This window comes from Hyaena hyaena, unplaced genomic scaffold, assembly GCF_003009895.1.
Source record: "Hyaena hyaena isolate Hyena2069 unplaced genomic scaffold, ASM300989v1 scaffold_53, whole genome shotgun sequence".
NCBI classification, from domain to species: domain Eukaryota; kingdom Metazoa; phylum Chordata; class Mammalia; order Carnivora; family Hyaenidae; genus Hyaena; species Hyaena hyaena.
The window spans coordinates 1,693,280-1,714,274 of NW_024080686.1; the positions used below are offsets into that span (position 1 = coordinate 1,693,280).

Consider the following 20,995-nt stretch of genomic DNA (forward strand, 5'->3'; position numbering starts at 1 on the left):
GGTTTGGAACATGCACATTTGACAGAGTGGGAAGATATTCAAGTGGAGGTGTTGAAGAGGCTGTCGCATTGAAATCCCAGTGTTGTAAATGTGACTATGCCCCAAAGGGCTGAGAGAAAAGTCCTCCAACATCCTAAGTGGCTTTCTCTAAGTTATGAGCATTTTTCATTGTCTTTATATGTTCTTATTGTCTTTCATAAATTTTATGTAATGAGGATGTATTATTTTTATAAGAAATTTAAGTTACTAGAATATATTCATGGCATTATCTATAGTAATATAAAAATTGGAAACGACCTATGTGTATAACAGTTGTAGAAGATTGGTAAACATTAAGTGGAATGATACTGAAAACTGTCGAGCCACCTTTTAAAAAAAGGTTTTCAGTGTTAATCAAAAAGGAAAAGTTGTTTAAAAATAAATGAAAATTTGAAAGTGAAGTCCACCATACTGAATTGAGATGAGGAGAATCTAGACTTAGTTGTAAACTATAATATAAATCTGTAGATTTGCATTATTCATAATGATTTTATCCGAAGTTCATATGTGAAAGAATACCTGTTTGTCACCAGCTTTTAGTTTGACGTATCAGCTTTTAGTGCGGACATTTGAAAACACAGTAAACCTTCTTAGCTCACCAGATTCCTTTTCGTTAAGGACCTTACAGTTACTAGTCATGAATTTATCATACATCAAATTGGCTTTTTGAGATGATTTTTTTTTCTAAAGGGAACATTCAGTGCTCTAGTGTTTGTTTGCAGATAAAAATGCTTAATTACACATCCTGCCTGCATTATTTAAAAGGATTAGAGTTGCCATAAATCTTGTCAGTAATGTTAAAATTGTCTTAACTTGAAAAGATACTTCAAGTCTTGAGCAAAATGAAGCAACTGTTCTAAATGAATTAATTTTATAAAGAAAAAAGAAGGCCAGTTCATCAATGAGAATTTGTTTTCCTTTTTTCTCTCTTAAATTCACAGATTAGAATACTGTTTATAATATTTCAGTGTACAAGTAGAAGTGCTCTAGCTTGAAAAAAACTTCAAAGGCAACAGTGCTACTTTGGGTTGACTGAGATTCAATGTGTACTCTTACGCCACAGATCACTCATATGTTGATATGCCAAAGGCCTTTTTTTCCCAATAAAATTCAAAAGTTTAGATATTGAAATAGTGGTATCAAAATAAATGTAGTACAGAGGAGATTGTAGCTTTAGGTAAAGTAGAATCAAGCATCGTTAACACATTCTAGAAATTAACAGTATGATTGTTTTCTATAAGCAACCCCCTGTACCATTATAAAGCATTTCCTTGTGCTTTATAATTGCATATGAGCTGACTTTACCAAAGTAAAATTTAACAGAGAAATCTTCATTCCTCTGCTTGGCTCCCAGACACATTCCCACAGATGGGCAAGACATGATTTAACAGCAGTACTTTCACGGGCAAGTTAGGGGGGAGGAGTGGTAGTTGACTCTTTTATTGACAGATTGGGGAAAGTTTTGCTTCGAACAGGGAAGAACTTTCTCATGGTAAACCCATTAAAAATGGAATAGACTGCCTTTGGGGAAGGTATAGTTCCCGTCCCTGGAGGTTTGCAGGAGGGGCCAGATATCTGCCTGGTAGGGGTCTTGTGAAGTTGAACCATACACTTCTAAGGGTGTTTCCAAGTCTGAATGTACCAGTTAGATTGTTTCTCCTAGGAAGTTATGTATGAAGAGGTTCTATTACACCAGGTAGTTTATATAGATGGTATTATCTTTGCTTTCTTGCCACTTTTTGAGGTAAGCATATAGAAGATATCACACATGTACATAAGCTTCATGAATCTTCCCAGCCTGAACTAGCCGCCTTGAGGGAGAAACAGCATCACCAGCACCTCTGAAACAACCCCCTCGTGCTCACTGTAGTCATTACCTCCCCGCTCCAGGGTGACCACCATCCTGACTCCTCACCCTTGCGGAAGCTTGGCGCCGAGTTGCTGAGTGCCTTACTTCATGTGCGTGGGTCATCCTCTCGTGCGTCTGGCTTCTTTCTATTAACACGATGTTTTGAAGATTCATCCAGGGATCCTGCAATCCATGTTGCAGGCAGAGCGTTTGTTTCCTTGCTGCAAAGTGTTCCATTATGAGACTATATCAAAATTTACTTTTCGTCAGTGGCCTTGGGGTAGTTTCCAGCTTGGGGCTTTTGAAAATAGTGTTGTTAAGAATGTTCTGGCACATGTCTTTTTGTGGACATCACGGACATTTCTGTTGGGGATATGTAGCTAGGAGAATTGCTTTGCCGAAGAACGTGCACACGCTCAACTCGAATACTGCCAAACAGGTTGCCAAAATGTTTGTCTTTAGGCCCAGTTTCAGTAGGGTCCAACCATATCAGAAATGTTAGTTTCTGTGAAATTCCATAAGCCTTTTAAAAACAAATCTTACTTGAGTTACTTGATAGCTTTCTCTTTTATACTGTAGTTATTCTCACCCACCTTCTCTCCCTTTCTGGATTATAAACTCCTTGAAGGCATTGTGTTATTCATCTTTACATTTCCCAAAGTACCTTGCATAGAGTAGACTCTAGGTTTAACATTTTTTTACGTGAATGGATGAGTAAATGAGGGAAAATTATATGTAGTATTAATTTCAAGGACATTTATAAATGGCAACAATAAAAATCGCATACCAGATAAACTACAGGGGTGATCTTAAAGTGAACAGAATACATTTCTTAATATTAGCTCATAGATGTTCCTGAATTCTGTAAGAGTCTTACACGTAGTTACATGGGAGAGTATGAAGTTGAATTGTGCATTTTTACCTATTACACTTAAGCCCTGGCGTTATCGCCCACTTAGAAGCACATGACCATGATGAAGCAATAAGCTAACCTTGTTAGCCGTGAATTTGAAGGTGAATGAGAGGGTGTGGTAAGGAAGTATGGGAGGGAGGTCGTGCCACGCCATAGAGCGGTCGTGACAGCTCTGTAACTCCAGTCTGGGGTCACAACGTTGTCCCTTCCCCCGGGCTCTTCGGTGACTGGCAAGAAGTAACGATTTCACTCTGTCGTGGGGAAGGCCAGTAAGAGTTTTATGAGCCAAATGGAATTTTAGTGGCTTTTTTATTTAGCGTTATTACTGTTTTAAACTGCTAAGTTAGGATAGTAGGGATTTAAGGGTGTTTTCCCCTTCATGCTTTTCTCACCATTCCGAATTTTATTCAGTGAATACATATTGCTTTTAAAATCAGAAAATATTTTATAAAAACAACTTATGTTGCAAAAGTTGCTACCTCGATTATCTTTTATTTCAGTCTTGGCCTACCTATGAGGATATCTATAAAAAGACGATTGAAATCGCCAAATTCTTAGATTTGCCACGTTTTCCAGACATAACTGAAGACTGCTATCTTCATCCAAACATCCTGTGTATGAAATACCTGATGGAAGTCAATCTCCCTGGTAAGTGTGTGGTGTGTGTGGTGAGGAAGTTGTTACAGATCTGTAGAATTATAATGAACAAAATACAGAGTCCTCTCAAATCACTGACTGGTAGGGTCACCCGACAGGGTCTGTGGCAACATGAAGCTTAATTTCACAATTAATCCTTTCTTAAAATATTTCGGGCCATTTAACAAGGTTAAGAGGACATTGTTCAGCAATTAAAGAGTTCTGTCCTGATATGAGGGATTTGCTTGGTTTTACAGTAAGTTTGCTGAGTGCAATTAAAGTAACCAATGTTTCATTATGTGTTATTAATGACCGAGGCACCCTCCTTCCAAGAAAAAAAAAAAAAAAGGCCGTGCCTTGTCAATTGACATGAAGCATGATTATTACACAATGAATTCTAATAAAAAACATCCCAGAAGCTCACCTCTGGTGATGTTTTCATTGTTTGGCAACATAATGCTATTTCCAGCCCCTGAAACAAATGGCGCTCAAAGTCTGGTCGGAGCCCAGTGAACCCTCGGAGGCAATGGGACACAAGGCGTGAAGACGGCCTCGCTAGACCTTGTTCCCAATGTTCCGAGACACGGGCAGCCCGATGGAACCTGCCAATGGGACCCATTCCTGAATTTCTTGCTAGACTAGAAATGTGAGAAATTCAGGACTCGTATTCTTAAGAGAAAATACAAACATGGTGTGGCTCTCCTGTTGCTTGAAGAATAGAAAAAATGTGATTGAACATACTTTTTCACAGGGAAGGAAAATGCTTATGTTAAGAAAGCAATATTCAAAATTGTGTAGTGTAATTTTAACAATACAAATAAATATAACTAACTATGTAGTAACATATAGGTGCACAAATGCAACACGAGGGTTACCAAAACGGGACTGACAGAGCCTGGCTCGTGGCAGAGCATTGCTGTTGGATAGACAGGGAAATAAAGTCAACAGGACATGGCACCTGAGTGCACGCACCGAATTGCAATTTAATTCACTACAACTCATTATGCTCTTATAAATAATAACTATTCTACTTAAAATTAAAGTAGGATGTTGTATACCTTATGTACTTAGTGAGGAAAGAAATTTGTTTAGTGTTTTCAAAGTGCGGCCACTGGTACTGTCTTATTTCACTCAGTTTACCCTCCTGTAACCCATTTTACAAATAAAGAAGTGACTAATCCAGAGTCACAAAGCTAATGATTGGAAAGCCTAAATTTATAGGCCGGAGGTAGGCTTTCCGGTTCCAAGTGCCACTTTATTCAGCCTCGAATAATAGATGGAGGCCAAACTGAACATATCATTTCTTTGGGAAAGCAGCATGTCAAGTTCAGTACTCATCGAGCCTTCTAGTGAGCCAGCCAGGGCGTGAGCAGCGAGTGAGCATACACTCTTAGAGAAACTCTTGGTCTTACACGGGAGTTAGTTTCAAGTAAGTGGCAAATTGCTATAGAAACACAGACAAGAAGCTTGTACGAAACGATAGAAAACTAGTGTATGGCTGTGAGTTCGGTACCACAACGGGTCCTATCCATAGTGGATGTTTTAGGAAATCCAAATAGGAAAAGTTGTGCCTTGCCAGGATTCTACCGTTTTTGTTTCTATACAGATATCTTTTTTTTGTTGTTTTGGTTTATTTTATTCGCAAAATGTGTGTCCCTGAGTTCTAGCATAGTACCATGTATTAGGATGATACGACTTGCCCTACAGAGGTGCCTGTTAGCGGGGTCTCGTTAGGGAAAGAATTTATTTCACATTTCACTATTTTGTTCTTCAACAGATGAAATGAATGATTTAACCTGCCAAGTGGTAAAAATGACTGGAATCGGAGAAGTGGATTTTCTGACATTTGATCCCATAGCTAAAATGGCCAAAACTGTTAAATATGATGTACAGGCTATAGCTGTTATTGTAGTAGTACTGAAACTGCTCTTTTTATTGGATGACAATTTAGAATGGTAAGTGTATATCAATTTTATGAGGAAAAAATTATACTGTTTTTACCTAATTATTCGAGGTAAAGGAATCCATATATTGTCTCCACAGAAAACAGAGCCTCTCAGTCATTGTAGAACACAGACTAGTAGCAACAATTACTTCTACATGAATTTTGACTCAGCTAGTTGTCAGAGATTTAATTCTACCTTAGTAAGTTGTTTGCCTTGTGTTTTATTGCCGTTTTTAGGTAGATACACATGTTCTCATTGCTTCACTGATTCTGGAGTTTAAATCATCCTCGACAGAGCCTAAAGGATCTTGTAACACTTTATCTGTATGCCTTTAGGCTCCTGGCACTGTGTGTCTTCAAAGATTATTTTGGAAAGTAAAGGAATCTTAAAGTGTCACCCCACCCCACCCCCGAATGCCAGTAAACAATGGCAGGATGTATAAGGATTGCCTCTCCATTAAAAGTTGGCATCGGTTCCAAGTCCTGTTCTACACTTTTCTTTCAGAAGAAGAAGTCAAAATGTAACTGTCATTGAAGAAGTGATTTCTAAATAAATTGACTTGCTTATTGGTATTTCCAGGTCTTTGTCTAATATTGCTGAGAAATACAATGAAAACAACAAAGAAGGTACTTAACTTTTTAACTTTCAACTTCAAAATGATTGTAACTGATGGATTAAAAGAAGCAATAAATGTAAAGAAGAAACTTTGAAAAATATACAAGGGCACGTATACACACACATGTATACAAATAGTACCTTATGCCAGAATTGTTTCTTCATATAATTATCTAATTATACATCTAGGCTACTGAACTTCAGTGATTTCCCGCTGTGTGGAATCCAGCCTGCTTTTTTAGTCCCGGCTTCTCCTCACAGGACCGTGACGGCACCGGCAGTTCTGGGACTGTATCATCTGTTCTCATGCCTCAGCCTTTGCTCACACTGTCCTTCAACCTGAGATGCTTTCCTTCTTACCCCCCAATTCCCTCAACCCCTGGCAAATCCACCTTTATTCTTCAAAACTCTGCCTTCTCTTCACATTCACTTGTGACCTCACTGCTCCCCAAATCAGAACTTACCACTCCTGCCAAACCGCACCTGACCAGACTGCTGTTGGATGCCCAGCACAGGGAATTAGAGCTGGTGGGCGAGGTGTGTCTCACCCTGGTAGGTGGGCCAGGATCTAGAAAGCGCTAGGAACAGCTGGCAGAGAGTAAGGACAACATAAGTGATAGAAAGATAGAGAGGTAGATTGTGAGCTTCTAGAGGGAGGGACCATATGTTTTCTTTCTTTCTTTCTTTCTTTTTTCTTTCTTTCTTTCTCTCTCTCTCTCTCTCTCTCTCTCTCTCTCTCTCTCTCTCTCTTTCTCTCTCTCTCTCCCTCTCTCTCCCTCCCTCCCTCCCTCCCTTTCTTCTTTTTTTAATGTTTCTTTAGTGCCTAACATAGTATCTGGCCTAGGAGCAATTCAGTGAGGTTTGGAAAATATATGAATTCTTAAATTCAATTCTAGTTTCTTAGTTCCCTCACTGGGATTTATGTTCATTGGTTTTTTTAAAAATTTCAGCTTTATTGGGTTATAATTAACATATAAAATTGTAAGATATTTAAAGTGTGTATCGTGGTTATTTGATATATGTTTGCACTGTGAAAGGATTCTCTCATCTGCTAAATTAACACATGTATCATGTCACATTTGTGTGTGTGTGTGTGTGTGTGTGTGTGAAAGAACATGTAAGTCCTATTCCCTTAGCAGATTTCCATGATATAATACAGTGTTATCAACCACGGTCACCATGTTTTACATTAGATTTTCAGATCTTATTTATCTTAGAGCCAAAACTTTGTACCCTTTTACCAACCTGTTGCTATCCCACCCCAGCCCCTGGAAACTACTCTTCTACTCTATGTTTCTAAGAGTTTGACTTTTTTTTTTTTTCCCAAGATTGCACATACATTGGTTTTAGGAGCTTGGATTTAATGGTAGGAGTCAGTTTGTGAGTTCTTTCGAGAATATGTGCAGAATACTTCTGTCTGTACATTGCTTCATGTCAGCTTCAACCCAGAGTGGAAGGTTGAACAAAATGTCTTCTAATGTCCCTGTCGTGCTAAAGGGCCATCATCAACTATGTAGACATTTAGTGTAAACAGAGCGCTTTGACAGGTCATCTCCCCTGCGATGCTCAAGATGAATCCATGTTGTCAGCAGGGCGAGTGTCGTGGTCCCCACTCTCTCTGCTCCCCCGCTGTCCACCGTCCCCTGCCTCCCCACGTTATTGATGAGGAACTTGAGGTTTAAAGAAGTTGTGACTTACTTAAGTTCACAGAACTTTGTGTTGTATTAATCACTATAGTTTTTCCCCTGTCCTTATAGCTATTTTGGTAGTTCCTGTCCACCTGTATGGTCTATGAGGCCATATTGAATTCAGTGATGATATTGACCATCTGGAAAGATTCTTAGGTACAATCGAAGGAGACTGTATTTATTAGAAAATATGTAAAAAGTTCAGCCTTGGGGCACCTGGGATGGCTCAGTCAGAAGAGCATCCAACTCTTGATCTCAAAGTCGTGAGTTCAAGCTCCATGTTGGGTATAGAGATTACTTAAGATAAATAAATAAACTAATAAACTAACTTTAAAAAAAAATCAATCTTTCACTCGGCCATTTTCCTTTTGCCAGACTTCCTTTCTTCTGACTCCCTCACTCTGTAATCCTCTTTTCTGATTTACCTTTGATTTTATTTTTTTTTCCTCCGAAATCATTGCATCTCCCCATGTGGATTGAGTAAAAGAGTGAGGAGTGAATCTTCATCTTTGACTACATTCAATTCTGTGGTCTCTCTCACCTTGACATCTTGAGCACACACCCACCCCAGCTCTCCAATACAATCCCCTTTCTTACTTATCTCTAGATTCTCTGGATTTGGATTCAGATTGGGAAGAACAGGATTAAGAACTGATGAAACGGGAAGTCTGGATTCAACTAATACAGTTTATCAATCATTTGTCCTAATTCAAAAGTATTCTCAGGCATGTGGGAGCATCCCCACATGCCAGACACTGTGCTGTGTGTTGGGTCGGGAGGAAGGGGTGTGATTGTGTAGTGACAACCAAAACATGTCCTCTCCATCTCAAGGAGGTGACAGTCAAATCAAGGAGAAATAAACAAATAAAAAGATGGTTTTAGTGTAATCTAGTTAGGGCCACAATATAGGTAGGAACTAAGCGAAGGGTCGATTGCTCAGGAATCACATTGGAGTACCGAGATAGTGACTCCTTAATTCCCAAAATGTTGACTCCATGATGTTTATTTGTGTTAATGAATGAAGACTCAAATGGACAAGGTGTGTGGTTATAATGTGACTCATTTGGTTACTAATCATGGATTTCATTTTTTTTCAGATAAGCCATGGTTTGATTTCAGAAAATGGTACCAAGTTATGAAGAAATCTATTGATGAGAAAAAACAAAAATGGGACGAAGCCAGGGCAAAGTATGTTATCTTTTCTAGTTTTAGATTTACCTACTTGATTTCCAAATCTGTTGCCTTATGTTTGAAAGCTGAAGTTTCAACAGTTAGACTCCTCAGCACTATGACATTTTTTCTAGAAATACTAGCCCCTATATTCTAATCAACTATGTTTTTTTGTGTTACTATTCACTAAACTCCAGATTTTATTTGGATTTCCCCAGTGTTTCCATTAATGTCCTATTTCTAACCCGGGACCCAATCCAGAGCACCACAGCGTACTTAATTACTAATTTTTTATAATTTGTGTGAGTCTCAACTCCATTCCTAATATTCCTCCTTCTTCCCCTTTCTCAAAGTTGAACATTTTTCATCTCCTTTCCAATATTACAAAGATTACAAATATCAGCCTGACACAAGCAATGAGAATGTTCCCCCCAAATAAAGATCCCTATAAAAAGCAAAACAGAAGAAAGCTGAAAGAGAAGATATTTAATTCAGTCAGACTCACCATTTGACTTTGAACTCTCTTTCTGATGTCGGTTCATTGTGATAGAGTGGAAAGAGCATAGCTGTAGAGACAGACAGTGCTGGGTTTGAATCCTGATTGCATACAGACTAGTTGTGCGGCCAGGGGCAAGTTACTTAAGATTTTAGCCTCAGTGCACTGAAATTTAGTTCACTTGTAAATTTTCATAGACATTATATTTTATATAACATAGAGTACATTTCTATTGATCTCTAGTTTGAAGAGTTTTATATCGATTCTTAGAACTTTCAGTCTTTACAAGACTTTGAATAAAAAAATTAATGTCTGTATTTTATGTAAATTTATAATAACCCTATTTGATGAACTAATTTTATATACTTTGAGAAAAATCAAGGCTCCTCAATTTAGGTGACATGAGAATTCATTCAGCTCCAGGTTCCTCATCAGTGAAATACAGATAATAATGCCTGCTGTGTGCTTCAAGAACTGAATTTCAGTTTTCCCAGGTAGAATTGGATTATTTTTCCTCTGTATTTAAGAGAGCTTTTAAATAGAGAAACACACTCACGGAGATGAATAAAGCACCATGGGGAAGAGGATCCTTGCCAAAAAGGGGGGAGGCAGAGCCGTGCCTCACTCTTCAGGTTTGACACACAGTGATGGAAGAGAAGAGGTGGGGCATGAACTCCTTCTGACAGCCTGTGGGGACCCAGGAGCCTGGTCCTTCCTCTTCCTTGTCAGAGAAGGAAGGTCTCCCCAGTCGCTGGGGCTCCGTGGGCACAAGAGTAACAGCAGGAACAGAAGTTGGCCCCGTTGTCTCAGGTTATCTTGGAGAACCAGACGTTGGGCCTTCCTGTTTATGGTGCCAGCAGGGGTTGTCCTGACTGACCCTGAGAGGCTAGGTGTTCAGGGGCCATGCCACGCAGGCGGCTCAGTGGTAACTAGGCATTTATTAGCTCAAACCAGGCACCAGCTTACACTTCGGACGGAGCTGTTAGAGCCCAAATTGATACTTCAGTGTTCAATTGCACATCAAAGACTTACTGGCTTTTAGCTACTTTAGGGGAGAATTTAATGACCAAAGAGAAAATGCCTATTTTCAGAATGGCATCTTCCAGGGAGAACAGGGCCCAGGAAAGAGATTGTCCAGTGGATCCATTACCAAAATCCTTCATCGAGTGGGTGCTTTGAGCTAAGTGAGATACCACCTGTAAATCCCTACTGACGAGTGCTTGGGCGCACAGCCCGTGTGTGCAGTCTGTGACCTGTGTGTCTCACCCCACCCCACCCCTGTTGTTGACACAGATTTGTAATTTTTTCTCCCGTTATTGTGAACATCATCTTCCATGTTGTCAGATGAACGTTATTAAAGTATCTGCTGTACCTGAGTATAGGTCACTGTGTATGACATTATGAAAAACACTGGTAACAGTAGTTGAAAACCTAATAACAGCTTAAGTTAAGGCTGTTTTGACTTCCAGTTGTTATGAAGATTTAAAAGCATGTGCAGAAAATCTTTGCAGCCTTTTGGGTGAGGCAAAATTTCGTAGATATGATACCAGAAGGATGATCCACAAAAGGAAAAAATTATAAATTGGGCTTCATCAGAAGAAAGAATAACTGCTCCTCAAAAGACACTGTTAAGAGAACAAGAGGCCCATACAGTGGGAGAAAATATGTGCATGTCATGCATCTGATAAAAGATTTGTATCTAGAATATATAAAGCATTCTCATACAATAAGAAACAGAAAACCACAGTTTTTTAAATGGACAAAAGATCTGAACTTCACCAGATACTTCACTAACGAATATGTATGGGGCTGCTGGGTGGCTCAATCACTTAAGCATCCAGTTCTTGATTTTTGGCTCAGGTCATGATCTCATGGTTTGTGAATTTGAGCTCTGTGTTGGGCTCTGCCCTGAGAGCAAAGAGCCTGCTAGGGATTCTCTGTCTCCCTCTCTCCCCCTTTCCCCTGTGCGCGCACACGAGGTCTCTCACATGCACACGCGCTCAAAAGTAAATAAACATTTTTTAAAAAGGAAGCAACTTAACTTCTTTTAAAAATTTTTAAAAAGATGTATGAAATGATGCTCAGTATCATTACTTAATAGGGAAATGCAAATTAAAACCACAACAAGATATCATTACACTAGTTAGAACGGCCAAAAACAAAGTGAAATGAACAAAAAACTGACCATACCAAATGTGGGAATTCAAAATAGTACAGCCATTTTGGAAGTTTGACAGTTTCTTATAAAGTTAAACATACATTTAAGCATTAGTTACACTATGTAGTAGTTTTCACTTTTACATGTTTACCCGAGTGAGATGACGACTTCACGTAAAAATCACCACTCGAATGTTTGTACCAGCTCCATTCACAATGGCCAAAAAGTGGCAATAACCCAGATGCCCTTCAACTGGTAAATGGATAAACCAAGTGGAGTATGTCTGTACAATAAGATACTGTTCAGAAGTGAAAGGAACAAACTTCAGATGCATCCACAATATGAATGACTGAAATGCATTATGCTGAATGAGAGTCTCAAGAGGTTACGTGTGGTATGAGTCCCTTTATAGGGCATTCTGGGAATTCTGGGAAAGGCTAAACTTGAGAGATGGAAAAGCATCAGCAGTGGCCTGAGATCAGGGACGTGGGAGCATGGAGAGGGATTGTCAGTGAAGAGGCATGAGGAACTTTGGATTGACGGGCCTGCTCTGTGTACATGGCGGTCGTTACACAACTGTGTGTGTTTGAGCCAGCAGAACTGTACGCGGAGCAGTGGGAGGTTGTTTGTAAATTGTACCTTAGTTTTTAATAGTTGGGAAATAAAATGGGAAGATTGGAGGGAAGCCTACAGATCCCCGTAGAAAACATTAGGACTTCGTGACATGCCTCTGTTTTTTTGTAGCTTTTATAGCTTGGGGAAGAGGGAGGCAAAGTAAAGTACAAATTTCAAGGAGTGTCTAGACAGTTAAAATGTTATTTTAGAAGGCTTTCCATTTTCTAGGCGCATGACCCCAAGGAAGTAATGCCTCTTGATGATAGCATAATTGCCGCCTGTATAGACGTTTATTATAAATGCATAAGGAAATCTATCTAGATTAGGTATTCACAAGGAACTTTTTATTTTTTTGATGTTTGTTTATTTTTGAAAGAGAGAGAACACGCATGTGGGAGAGGGGTAGAGAGAGAGAGCGAGACACAGAATCTGAAGCAGAAAGCAGGCTTCAGGCTCTGAGCTGTCAGCACAGAGCCTGATGTGGGGCTTGACCTCACGAGCTGTGAGATCATGACCTGAGCTGAAGTTGGACGCTTAACTGGCTGAGCCACCCAGGCATCCCCACAAAGAATTTTTAATAGCCGGTTTATCCACTGATTGGGATTAAAACATTTAGGGAACTTCTTTATTATTTTTCCCCCGAGGACATTGTTACACGTATTATTTAAGAAAATAAACAATAAAAAAGATACTTGAAAGAATCACAGATTTATTTACCGTAAGGTTCAATGACAAGCACTCTGATCTATTTTAAGTGTGGTGTGGTTCACTAAAATTGAGTTCATGCATAATTTTCAGGAAAAGCGTCACTTATTAACATCGATTGCATCCCTACATCAGAAGCCTGGTGTTGACTCTTCACTTTGTGTGATTGCCAGAGTCAGGAGTGCCTCCGATTTAATCCTCAGCAAAAGGGTGGCCGGGCAAAGGCAGGAGGAACCGTCGTTTCTCAGGTGGTTTCACTCTGTGAGAACCGACAGCAAGAGAATTTTATGGTGAAGGAAACCATTTCTACATTTTTGTGTAACAGCTGTTTCAGAACCTTCTGACACCCGGGAGACTTTGGGGATGAGACCGTCATTCTGTTGGCTTGCTGTCACCTTCAGTGCTACATGCTTACGTCGGTGACGTAAGCTCCACAGACCCGTGTCAGTAGGTCATTCCAAGGCAGAGCTATGACGCTGACCAGCAGGGATTTCAGTCAGTGCTTCAGAGAAACGTCTCTGAACCGTGTTTAGGTCCATTTCTCCTCTGTCGTGCCCCACGCATTCTTCTGTGCTGTACAGGTACCTGTGGAAAAGCGAGAAGCCACTCTACCACTCCTCCAGCGACAGAGCGGTGGTGTATAAAAGAAGAGGTGAGTTGCAGCTTCTCTTACTGCCCCGTAGCACCGTCCTTGTAGAAAAGCTGAGTATCTTCACTTGGAAAGGGAGTGCCGAGGGGTGCCCGGCTGACTCAGTCAGAAGAGTGTGCTACTCTTGATTTCAGGGTCATGAGTTTGAGCCCCACTTTGGGTGTAGAGATTGCATAAATAAATAAACTTTAAAAAACTTAAAAAAAAAAAAGTAAGTGCATAGGAATTTTTTTTTACTTCTTCAACAAGCGTTTTGATGCACATCTAAAGAAACATCGTCTGCAAGAAATCTCCATGGGAATCTATTTCAGGAACATTGCATTTTTTAAAACAGAACTTAAGTTCCCACCAGAATCTGAAATCCCATCCTTCTGTGATGTTCACAACTCTTGGTTTGGAGAATTGCCTTTAGGTTTTCTTGTTCACTCTTTTTTTTTTTCTAATTGTGGTAAAACTACATAACATAAAATTTACCATTTTAATCTTTTTTAAGTAGTTCCCCAATGTCCCTCACCCAGTCTCAGTTTCTCTTACTGTTTTCCCCTTTCAATATCATGGTGTGTTTATCAAAACTCAGAAACTGACATTAGTACATTACTAACAAGTAAACTACAGGCGTCACCTATGATTTAACGTTAAGTTTTCGTTTTATTTCTTTTCTTTTTTCCTCCATTTCCAGAAATGGTGGTGGATCTACAAAAACAGTTTAGCACATTGGTTGATTCAAAACCAACTGTTGAGAGAAAAAGGCCTTCAAGTTTTCAGTTCAACTGGGCTGAAGAAGACACTGCTGGAACCTGTTTCCATGGGCATAGCCTCCAGGGGGTCCTGAAGAAGAAAGGCCCTTCATTGACCACCAAGAACTCACTCTACTGGCTGAGCACACAGAAATTCTGTAGAAGGTGGGTGATGCTTTTAGAAATCAAAGCATTAAAGAAAAAATCATGCAATCTCTGGTTTGGCGTGAAGTAGTATTCTTTGCTAATTAAAAAAAAAAAAAGTCACATAAAATTAGAGCTGTCGTGAGGACCAGATTGGTTATTTGTTGGAATTAGAAGATGTTGGGCTTACAATCACGAAAATTGGCCTGAATGCGTTGGGTCTTGTTTCAGAGTTTTAGGGATGGCGGTGTTTGCTCCCCTTACTGCGATCATCCTTTCACGATGCACACGTTGCATGCTTTAAACTTAACAGAAGTCATGTCGATCATATCTCAGTAAAGCTGAGAAGAGTTTTAGAAGATAAAGACTTTTTTCATGGTGACTTTATATATGTTTACACCAAGTTCATCTTCTACTGATCTCAGTCTTTATACCCAGACGCCGTCTGTCAGGCAGCCTCCCAGGCGCCACGAGGCTGTGCTCATGCCGCTGGCTGGCTGTCCCCCGCTGGGCTGCCGGCTCGCCCCTCCACGGCCCTGTGTCCCAGGGGTCAAAGCAGCATTTGCATGGGTTAGGGATGGGCTCATAACTTTGTTTTCCCCAGGGCACAGACAGTGTGTAATACTGATCTCCTTCATCTTCTCAAAACCTCCAGGGCTCCTGTCTCATTCAGAGTAAAGTCCGAAGACCCGGCAGAGCCCTCTGGCCCTCCCCCTCCCTCCCTTTCCCCGAGTTCACTGCCCTGCCCGCGCTAGCCTCCTCGCCGCTTGTGGCGCTTGCCAAGCACACGCCTCACACAGGCCTTTGCACCTGTTGTGCCTCCAGCCTGGATTGTTCTCCCTCCACGTACCCTCAAGGGCTCACTTCTGTCACGTTTTTGCTCTAATTTCACTTCGCCATCCTGTCTAAACTAGCACCAACTCTCCCCCCCCCCCACACACACACGCGCATGCGCACACACACCTCACCACCCTCAGTTCCCCTTGCCCATTTTTTATTTCTTATAGTTTTTGTCACTATTGAATAAACTATTATATGTTCATTTTGCATATTTGTCTGCCTCCTCACACCATAATAGAATAGAAGATCCTTGAGTGCAGGGACTCTGTCTTAATGAATTACTGGAAACTCCCAGAGGCTAGAATGGGGCCTAGCAGGTGGTAGGTGCTCACCAATTATTTGTTGAATGAATGAGTGGAAAATAGAGATGAGGATTAAATGAGATGTTTGGCGTCCGTCACCTAGTAAATCTCAATAAATGATAACTATGGTCATTGTTTTCCATAAAACTAATTTTCTGTTCAAGAGTTTCTCTTCCTACGTTGAGTATCAAAGGTAAGTAAGCTGTAGAAAATACAATAGCAAATAACAAAATGAAGTCATCTGTATTAAAATTGACTACTTAAGAAAAGCCGAGCGGAGTCCAGAATGACTGAGGGGTGGCACTAAGCAGCAACAGGGAAACGCTGGAATCCAGCCCCCGGGGTCACAGCTCCGTGTCTGAGGGGATACATTCCTTTGCAGTGGTCAGTGCAATGACTTTTTCAGATTTCATCAAAAGGAAGAGAAAAGGTCATAGTCCTGGCCAGTGAGCAGCACCCGCGTGAGACCAGTAAGTTAGGAAGTGGTCACCTGGCGCCCTTCTGTCTCGTCCGCCTGCAGTCAGTCCTGAGGGAGGGACGGAGGCGCTCCTTATACCTTCACGCTTCTCCCTTGGCACAGCCAGTGTATTTCTAGATGTTCTTCACAGATGTCACACTGCGATAGAAGACGGTTACAAAGAGACCTTGGTGTCGTCAGAGTTGAAACAGCTGATAACCTGTAGACGAAGCATCCGTGATATCATGACTCTATGCGCCAAAATTCTGTCCACCTTGCCTATTTGGACCATAGCCTAGAACCAGAGAGTACGCAGAAAAGGCGTCAGCGAACCAGTACAAACGCCGCGGGGTCCACTGCAGCAGATGCTCTTTTCTCAGGAAGCCCCGCAGCCCCTCACCCACAGCCTGCTCGCTCTGCTTTCAGGTGCGTTGCCGTCAGGCCGACTTGTCTGATTCCAAACTCATCATCATCAAAAGAAACAAAATAGGAGGGAGCCTGGGAGGTGCTCTGCTGATAATCATCTTGACAACAAACAGAAATGACATCCAGTTGACAAACGGCAGAGGAGCCGGCATCAGAGTCCGCAGCAGACAGAACTCAAGTTACAGCAGCCGGAGTTCATTCACGACACAAGTCCAGTCGCTCCCCGCAGCCAAAGAGGCCTGATGGGGTCTCGGTTTGAACACAGAGCGTGACCCACACGCTGCGCACATTCTCGTTGGGTGTGTTTTTCTTGGCTGTGTTTTCTAGTATTTGCACGGTAAAAATGGACAACTGGTAATAATATAATTGTACAGGCTAAAACACATCGTGCTGCACGTGCTCTGTTCAAGAAAACAAATGATGTATCCTTCAGTTTTAAAAGATGTCCGCACCAGATGGTTAAGATGAAGAGAGCAGATCTTCAGCCGCATAGAGAGCTGTGTCGCACGGGAGGACGCCTGTCTGAGACCGACGCACGTGTTGTACGGAAGATGCCCGTGCCCACTCTCAGGCCTCGAGGACTACGCGGCGGAGGGCGAGAGGGCGCTTCTCGACGAGAGGCTGTTCATCCTTCTGATCTGAGGCAGAACCAACAGTCTAAGGAGCCGAAATGCCCTTCGTACTCCTCCCGTTTCCGCGAGGGCCCGTCGGGAAGTAGGCCCGTTGCTGACCGTCAGCGCGGCCTGAAGACGTGCGGCAGGCGCTGGCTGAGCAGGTGTCTGCTCTTGACCTCCCGGAGCGGAGCAGGTGGTTCCTCCCGCTTCCACCGGAGGAGGAACAGCCGTGGCAGTTCAGGTCGCCACCCCCAGGAAGCGGAGGGGCTTTGGATGTCCACGCACACACGTACACACACACACACAATTTTTTTTTCGGTCCCACAAAATTTTAGTTGAATTTAAAAGTTTTTATTTTAACTAGTATTTTAAACTATGGTAAAAAAAAAAACACAATAAACAATACTCAAACATGTCATATACCAAATTTGAACCTATTGCAGACCACCAAAACATTAACTTGTATTCTCGGGTTTATTTTTGTACATATGCAGACTTGAGAAACTATTTTTTTGGGGCACACGTTTGAACTTCTCATGAGGAAGTTCAAATGTACCTTTATGCTGCCCCCTCTTTTAAATGTAAACCTCTGCTTATCCCTTGACATAAAATTGTTTGTGTAAACATATTCTTATAGCATCCATCTGGCACACTCATTTCTCTTCCACGTGAGAGCTCAGGAGCATCAGCTGGCCCATGTTCTACTCACAGCAGAATACTTGCCAATAACAAACCGTTTATGTTATACTCGGTTTTATGGCTTACAACTCCAGGATAGCTTTCTGAGTTTGTGATAAAGAATATAATCCTTATAAGGTATTACTAGTGATTCAAGTTAAAAATAAAAGCCCTTAAGGGAGCAAATAATTTGTGTACCTTTCCTTTCTGGTGTAGAGTTAGAGCCTCCCTGGGTAAGAGAAACCATATTTTTACCCGTTTGGTTGTAACTGTTTGTCTGAAAGAATCTCTCTCACAATAGCTGAAATTTAAAAGCAAAGCAAGAGGCCACCATTTTGTGAGAATTCGTGTAGCTGGCTTATATTTGATTTCTGTTAAACCAATCAATGAACGCTTGAGGCTTCTAAATGTCCTATTAGTGAACATGGTAGGGGTTTGCCTTTGTTGTACATCACTAAAGTAGTCTTAACATTTTAAGTGAAAACAAAAATCAATTTTAAAGGAGTATAGTGGAAGTGAACATTTTTGAGCCCTTCTTACATGTCGGCCATAGGGTTAAGTGCTTAGGGTATGTTCTCATTCAATACTTTGGTCCACTCTTAGTTTTTCCTATTTTACAGGTCAGAGAACCAAGTAGCGTTATCCATTGTCATAACTGACGGGGGCAGACTATTGTGGTGCAAACATTAACTCTCAGGAACCTAGGACCATATATGTTACATAAATCATAAAAGTTCATACCTTGTACATGTTGTTTACTTGTTTTGTAAGCTTTTTGTTATGGAAATGTTCACGTATATTAAAAAATAGATTATTATAATGAATGCCCCTCCCTGTACCTGTCATTCAGCTTTAACTGTTGTTAACATGACTGGACTTGCTTCACCCACGCCGACTCACTCTCACCCCCACCCCCAGATTATCTGGAAGCATATCTCAAATGTCATAATACTTCTAAAAACAAAACCATAATAACATTAATCAGACATTTAAAAACTAATAGTAATTCCTATTAACGCTATCCAACATGCAGTCAGTGTTTAGATTGTCCCAATTGCTATGAAATTTTTAATGTAATTCAGTCCATATATAAGGCCTATACACACTGCAAGTGGCTAAGGTATAGTTCGTAAATTCCTTTATGTCCTTTTTTTTTTTTTTTAATCCCTTGCAGGGCAAAAATGACTTGTTGAAGAATCCAGGTCTTTTGTCCTGTATAATTTCCCGTAGTCTGCATTTTGCTGATTATAGCCCGTGATACTAATTCGTCTGTACCTGGGTTGCCTCCACCTTGGTATAGTCAGAGATGGAGTTAGAGGCAGTTAGAGATCCGTAATTAGAGATTTGGTGGCAGCTGGAGATTTGCTCAGATTCAGGTTCTACTACTTTTAAGATAAGCAAAATTGCTTTGTAAACTCTTGTTTCTATAATAGGCACAAGATTGCAGGCTGTATTATCAAGTCTGGTGTCTTATTTTGGGTGGGGATTAGGGATTATTTATTTTACTTTAAAAAAACTCTGCCCAGAATCCCTTCCTGTGGGCTGTAGTTTGCCTTGAGCATGGCCAGAAGAGCAGTCCCCCTGGGCCCTGGGGCAGCGGGTCCCCCCCCAACCCTCGTGGTAGCTGGGGGTGATGCCAACACGCTGTGCTCTAACGATAAGGAGCTTTGCCAGTGTCTAGGTTTCCTTCCAACTCAGAGTGCTGTCTGAAGCCTAACCGTATGTATTTGCTTGGTTATGGGGGGTGGAGGTGAGGGGTCAGGGGTAGATGCATACATTTCCAAGTGGCCATTTTAAGGTAACTTCTTCCTTTTTCTTCCCTTTCTAGCTATTGTAAACATGTGACGACCTATGAAGAATCAAATTTTTCTCTGAGTTATCAGTTTATAATAAACCTCTTCTCCTTCCTGCTAAGAATAAAGACCTCTTCTCTCCATGAAGAAGTGAGCTTAATTGAAAAGAGACTTTTTAAAACAAAATACAGTAAAACGAAAAAGAAATCTTCAAGATCCAGGAAAGGGAGAAAATGCTGAGAAAAAAGAAATAGAAAGTCTCTTGGGAAAACATTTTAATAGTGATAATAATGTCCAATTATAATAGCCCAGAGAATCATGGAAAATAGAATTTTATTACATACACATGCTTACATAGATGCACGTGTAGCAAATGCGCTTATAAAAATGTGTGTTGGAAAACAAGTGAACTCTGTTTGAATGTATTTTTTAAATTATGAAGTTCCTTGAGAAAATTAAAATAAATTTTATATATAATACCCAGAAATTTGTATTCATTATATTTTAAAGCTAAATTTGTTTTTCAAACGAGATCACTTCCTTATTCATTATGCTCCAGAGGAAATCCCAGATGGATCAAAGATCTAACCATCATAATCTTTCACATATACATTTATTACGGTGTTGGAGCGAAACGAGTATCGTTGGCCTGATGATCTCGGGATGTACAGGCACTTTCTGAGCATGCCTGAAAACCAGAAGCCAAAAGGGAAAGACTACAAAGTCACAGGCAAACGGCGCACTAGGAAAATATATTTGCGGCACATGATGGACACAGGACTAATTTCTTTGATGTATCAATAGCTCTTGCAAAGCAACAGGAAAAAGACAAACTGAGCACGGGATATGAAAAGATAGCTTTGTGGAAAGAAGAAACACAAAGGCCAAGCCAAACAATGATAGGATACTCAACCTCACTCCTAGTAAAGAAATACAAAGGTGCTACTTCCCACATGTCAGCTTGCCAAAGAGGTATAAGGTTTCAAATTTTTGGTGGGGATATTGGAAAACCAGGCATTCTTGTCCACAGGCTACTGAGCACCTTCTGCGATCCAGGCACGTTCCAGGCACCAGAGATGCAGCCTTAAACAAGGTCCCTGCCTTCAAGGATCTTCTACTCTAATTGGGTGGGGGCAGGAGGTAACCAGATATATTCTAGTCGGGCTAAGGAGGTACGATGAAGAAAAAGCAAGGTAAGGGTGATAGGCTGGGCCTTTTTATAAAAGGAGACTGAGGGAGGCCCCTGGGAGGTGACCTTGAGCAGAGATCAACTGGTATGAGGTACAATCAATGGCATAAGCCATGTAGCTCTCCAGGGCACGGTTATTCCAGGCAGAAGAAACGTGCAAAGGCTCTGAGGCAGGGGTATGCTTGATGGATTCAAGGAATACCAAGTTGTTCAGGGCAGCTGGAGTGTTACGGTTGGAAGGGAGGTGATTCGTACATGAAATGGAAGGGCTTGCACTCAAGGCCCTGGTAAGGGCTTTGGCTTTTATCCCAGGGGTGTCACGGGAAGCCGTTAGAA

General features: G+C 41.0%; 1 protein-coding gene across 1 annotated transcript in view; it reads left to right on the forward strand.

Moving 5' to 3' along the window:
• Positions 1-19,938, forward strand: part of TAF1B (TATA-box binding protein associated factor, RNA polymerase I subunit B) — a 65,323-nt gene extending 45,385 nt beyond the window's left edge. The window contains exons 9-15 of the mRNA XM_039231080.1: positions 3,302-3,449; positions 5,215-5,392; positions 5,963-6,009; positions 8,784-8,874; positions 13,412-13,482; positions 14,159-14,381; positions 19,506-19,938. Of these exons, the coding sequence (XP_039087011.1) occupies positions 3,302-3,449; positions 5,215-5,392; positions 5,963-6,009; positions 8,784-8,874; positions 13,412-13,482; positions 14,159-14,381; positions 19,506-19,710 (963 nt within the window). The 3' untranslated portion in view covers positions 19,711-19,938. The remainder of the gene's footprint in view (positions 1-3,301; positions 3,450-5,214; positions 5,393-5,962; positions 6,010-8,783; positions 8,875-13,411; positions 13,483-14,158; positions 14,382-19,505) is intronic.
• The last annotated feature ends 1,057 nt before the right edge of the window (positions 19,939-20,995 follow it).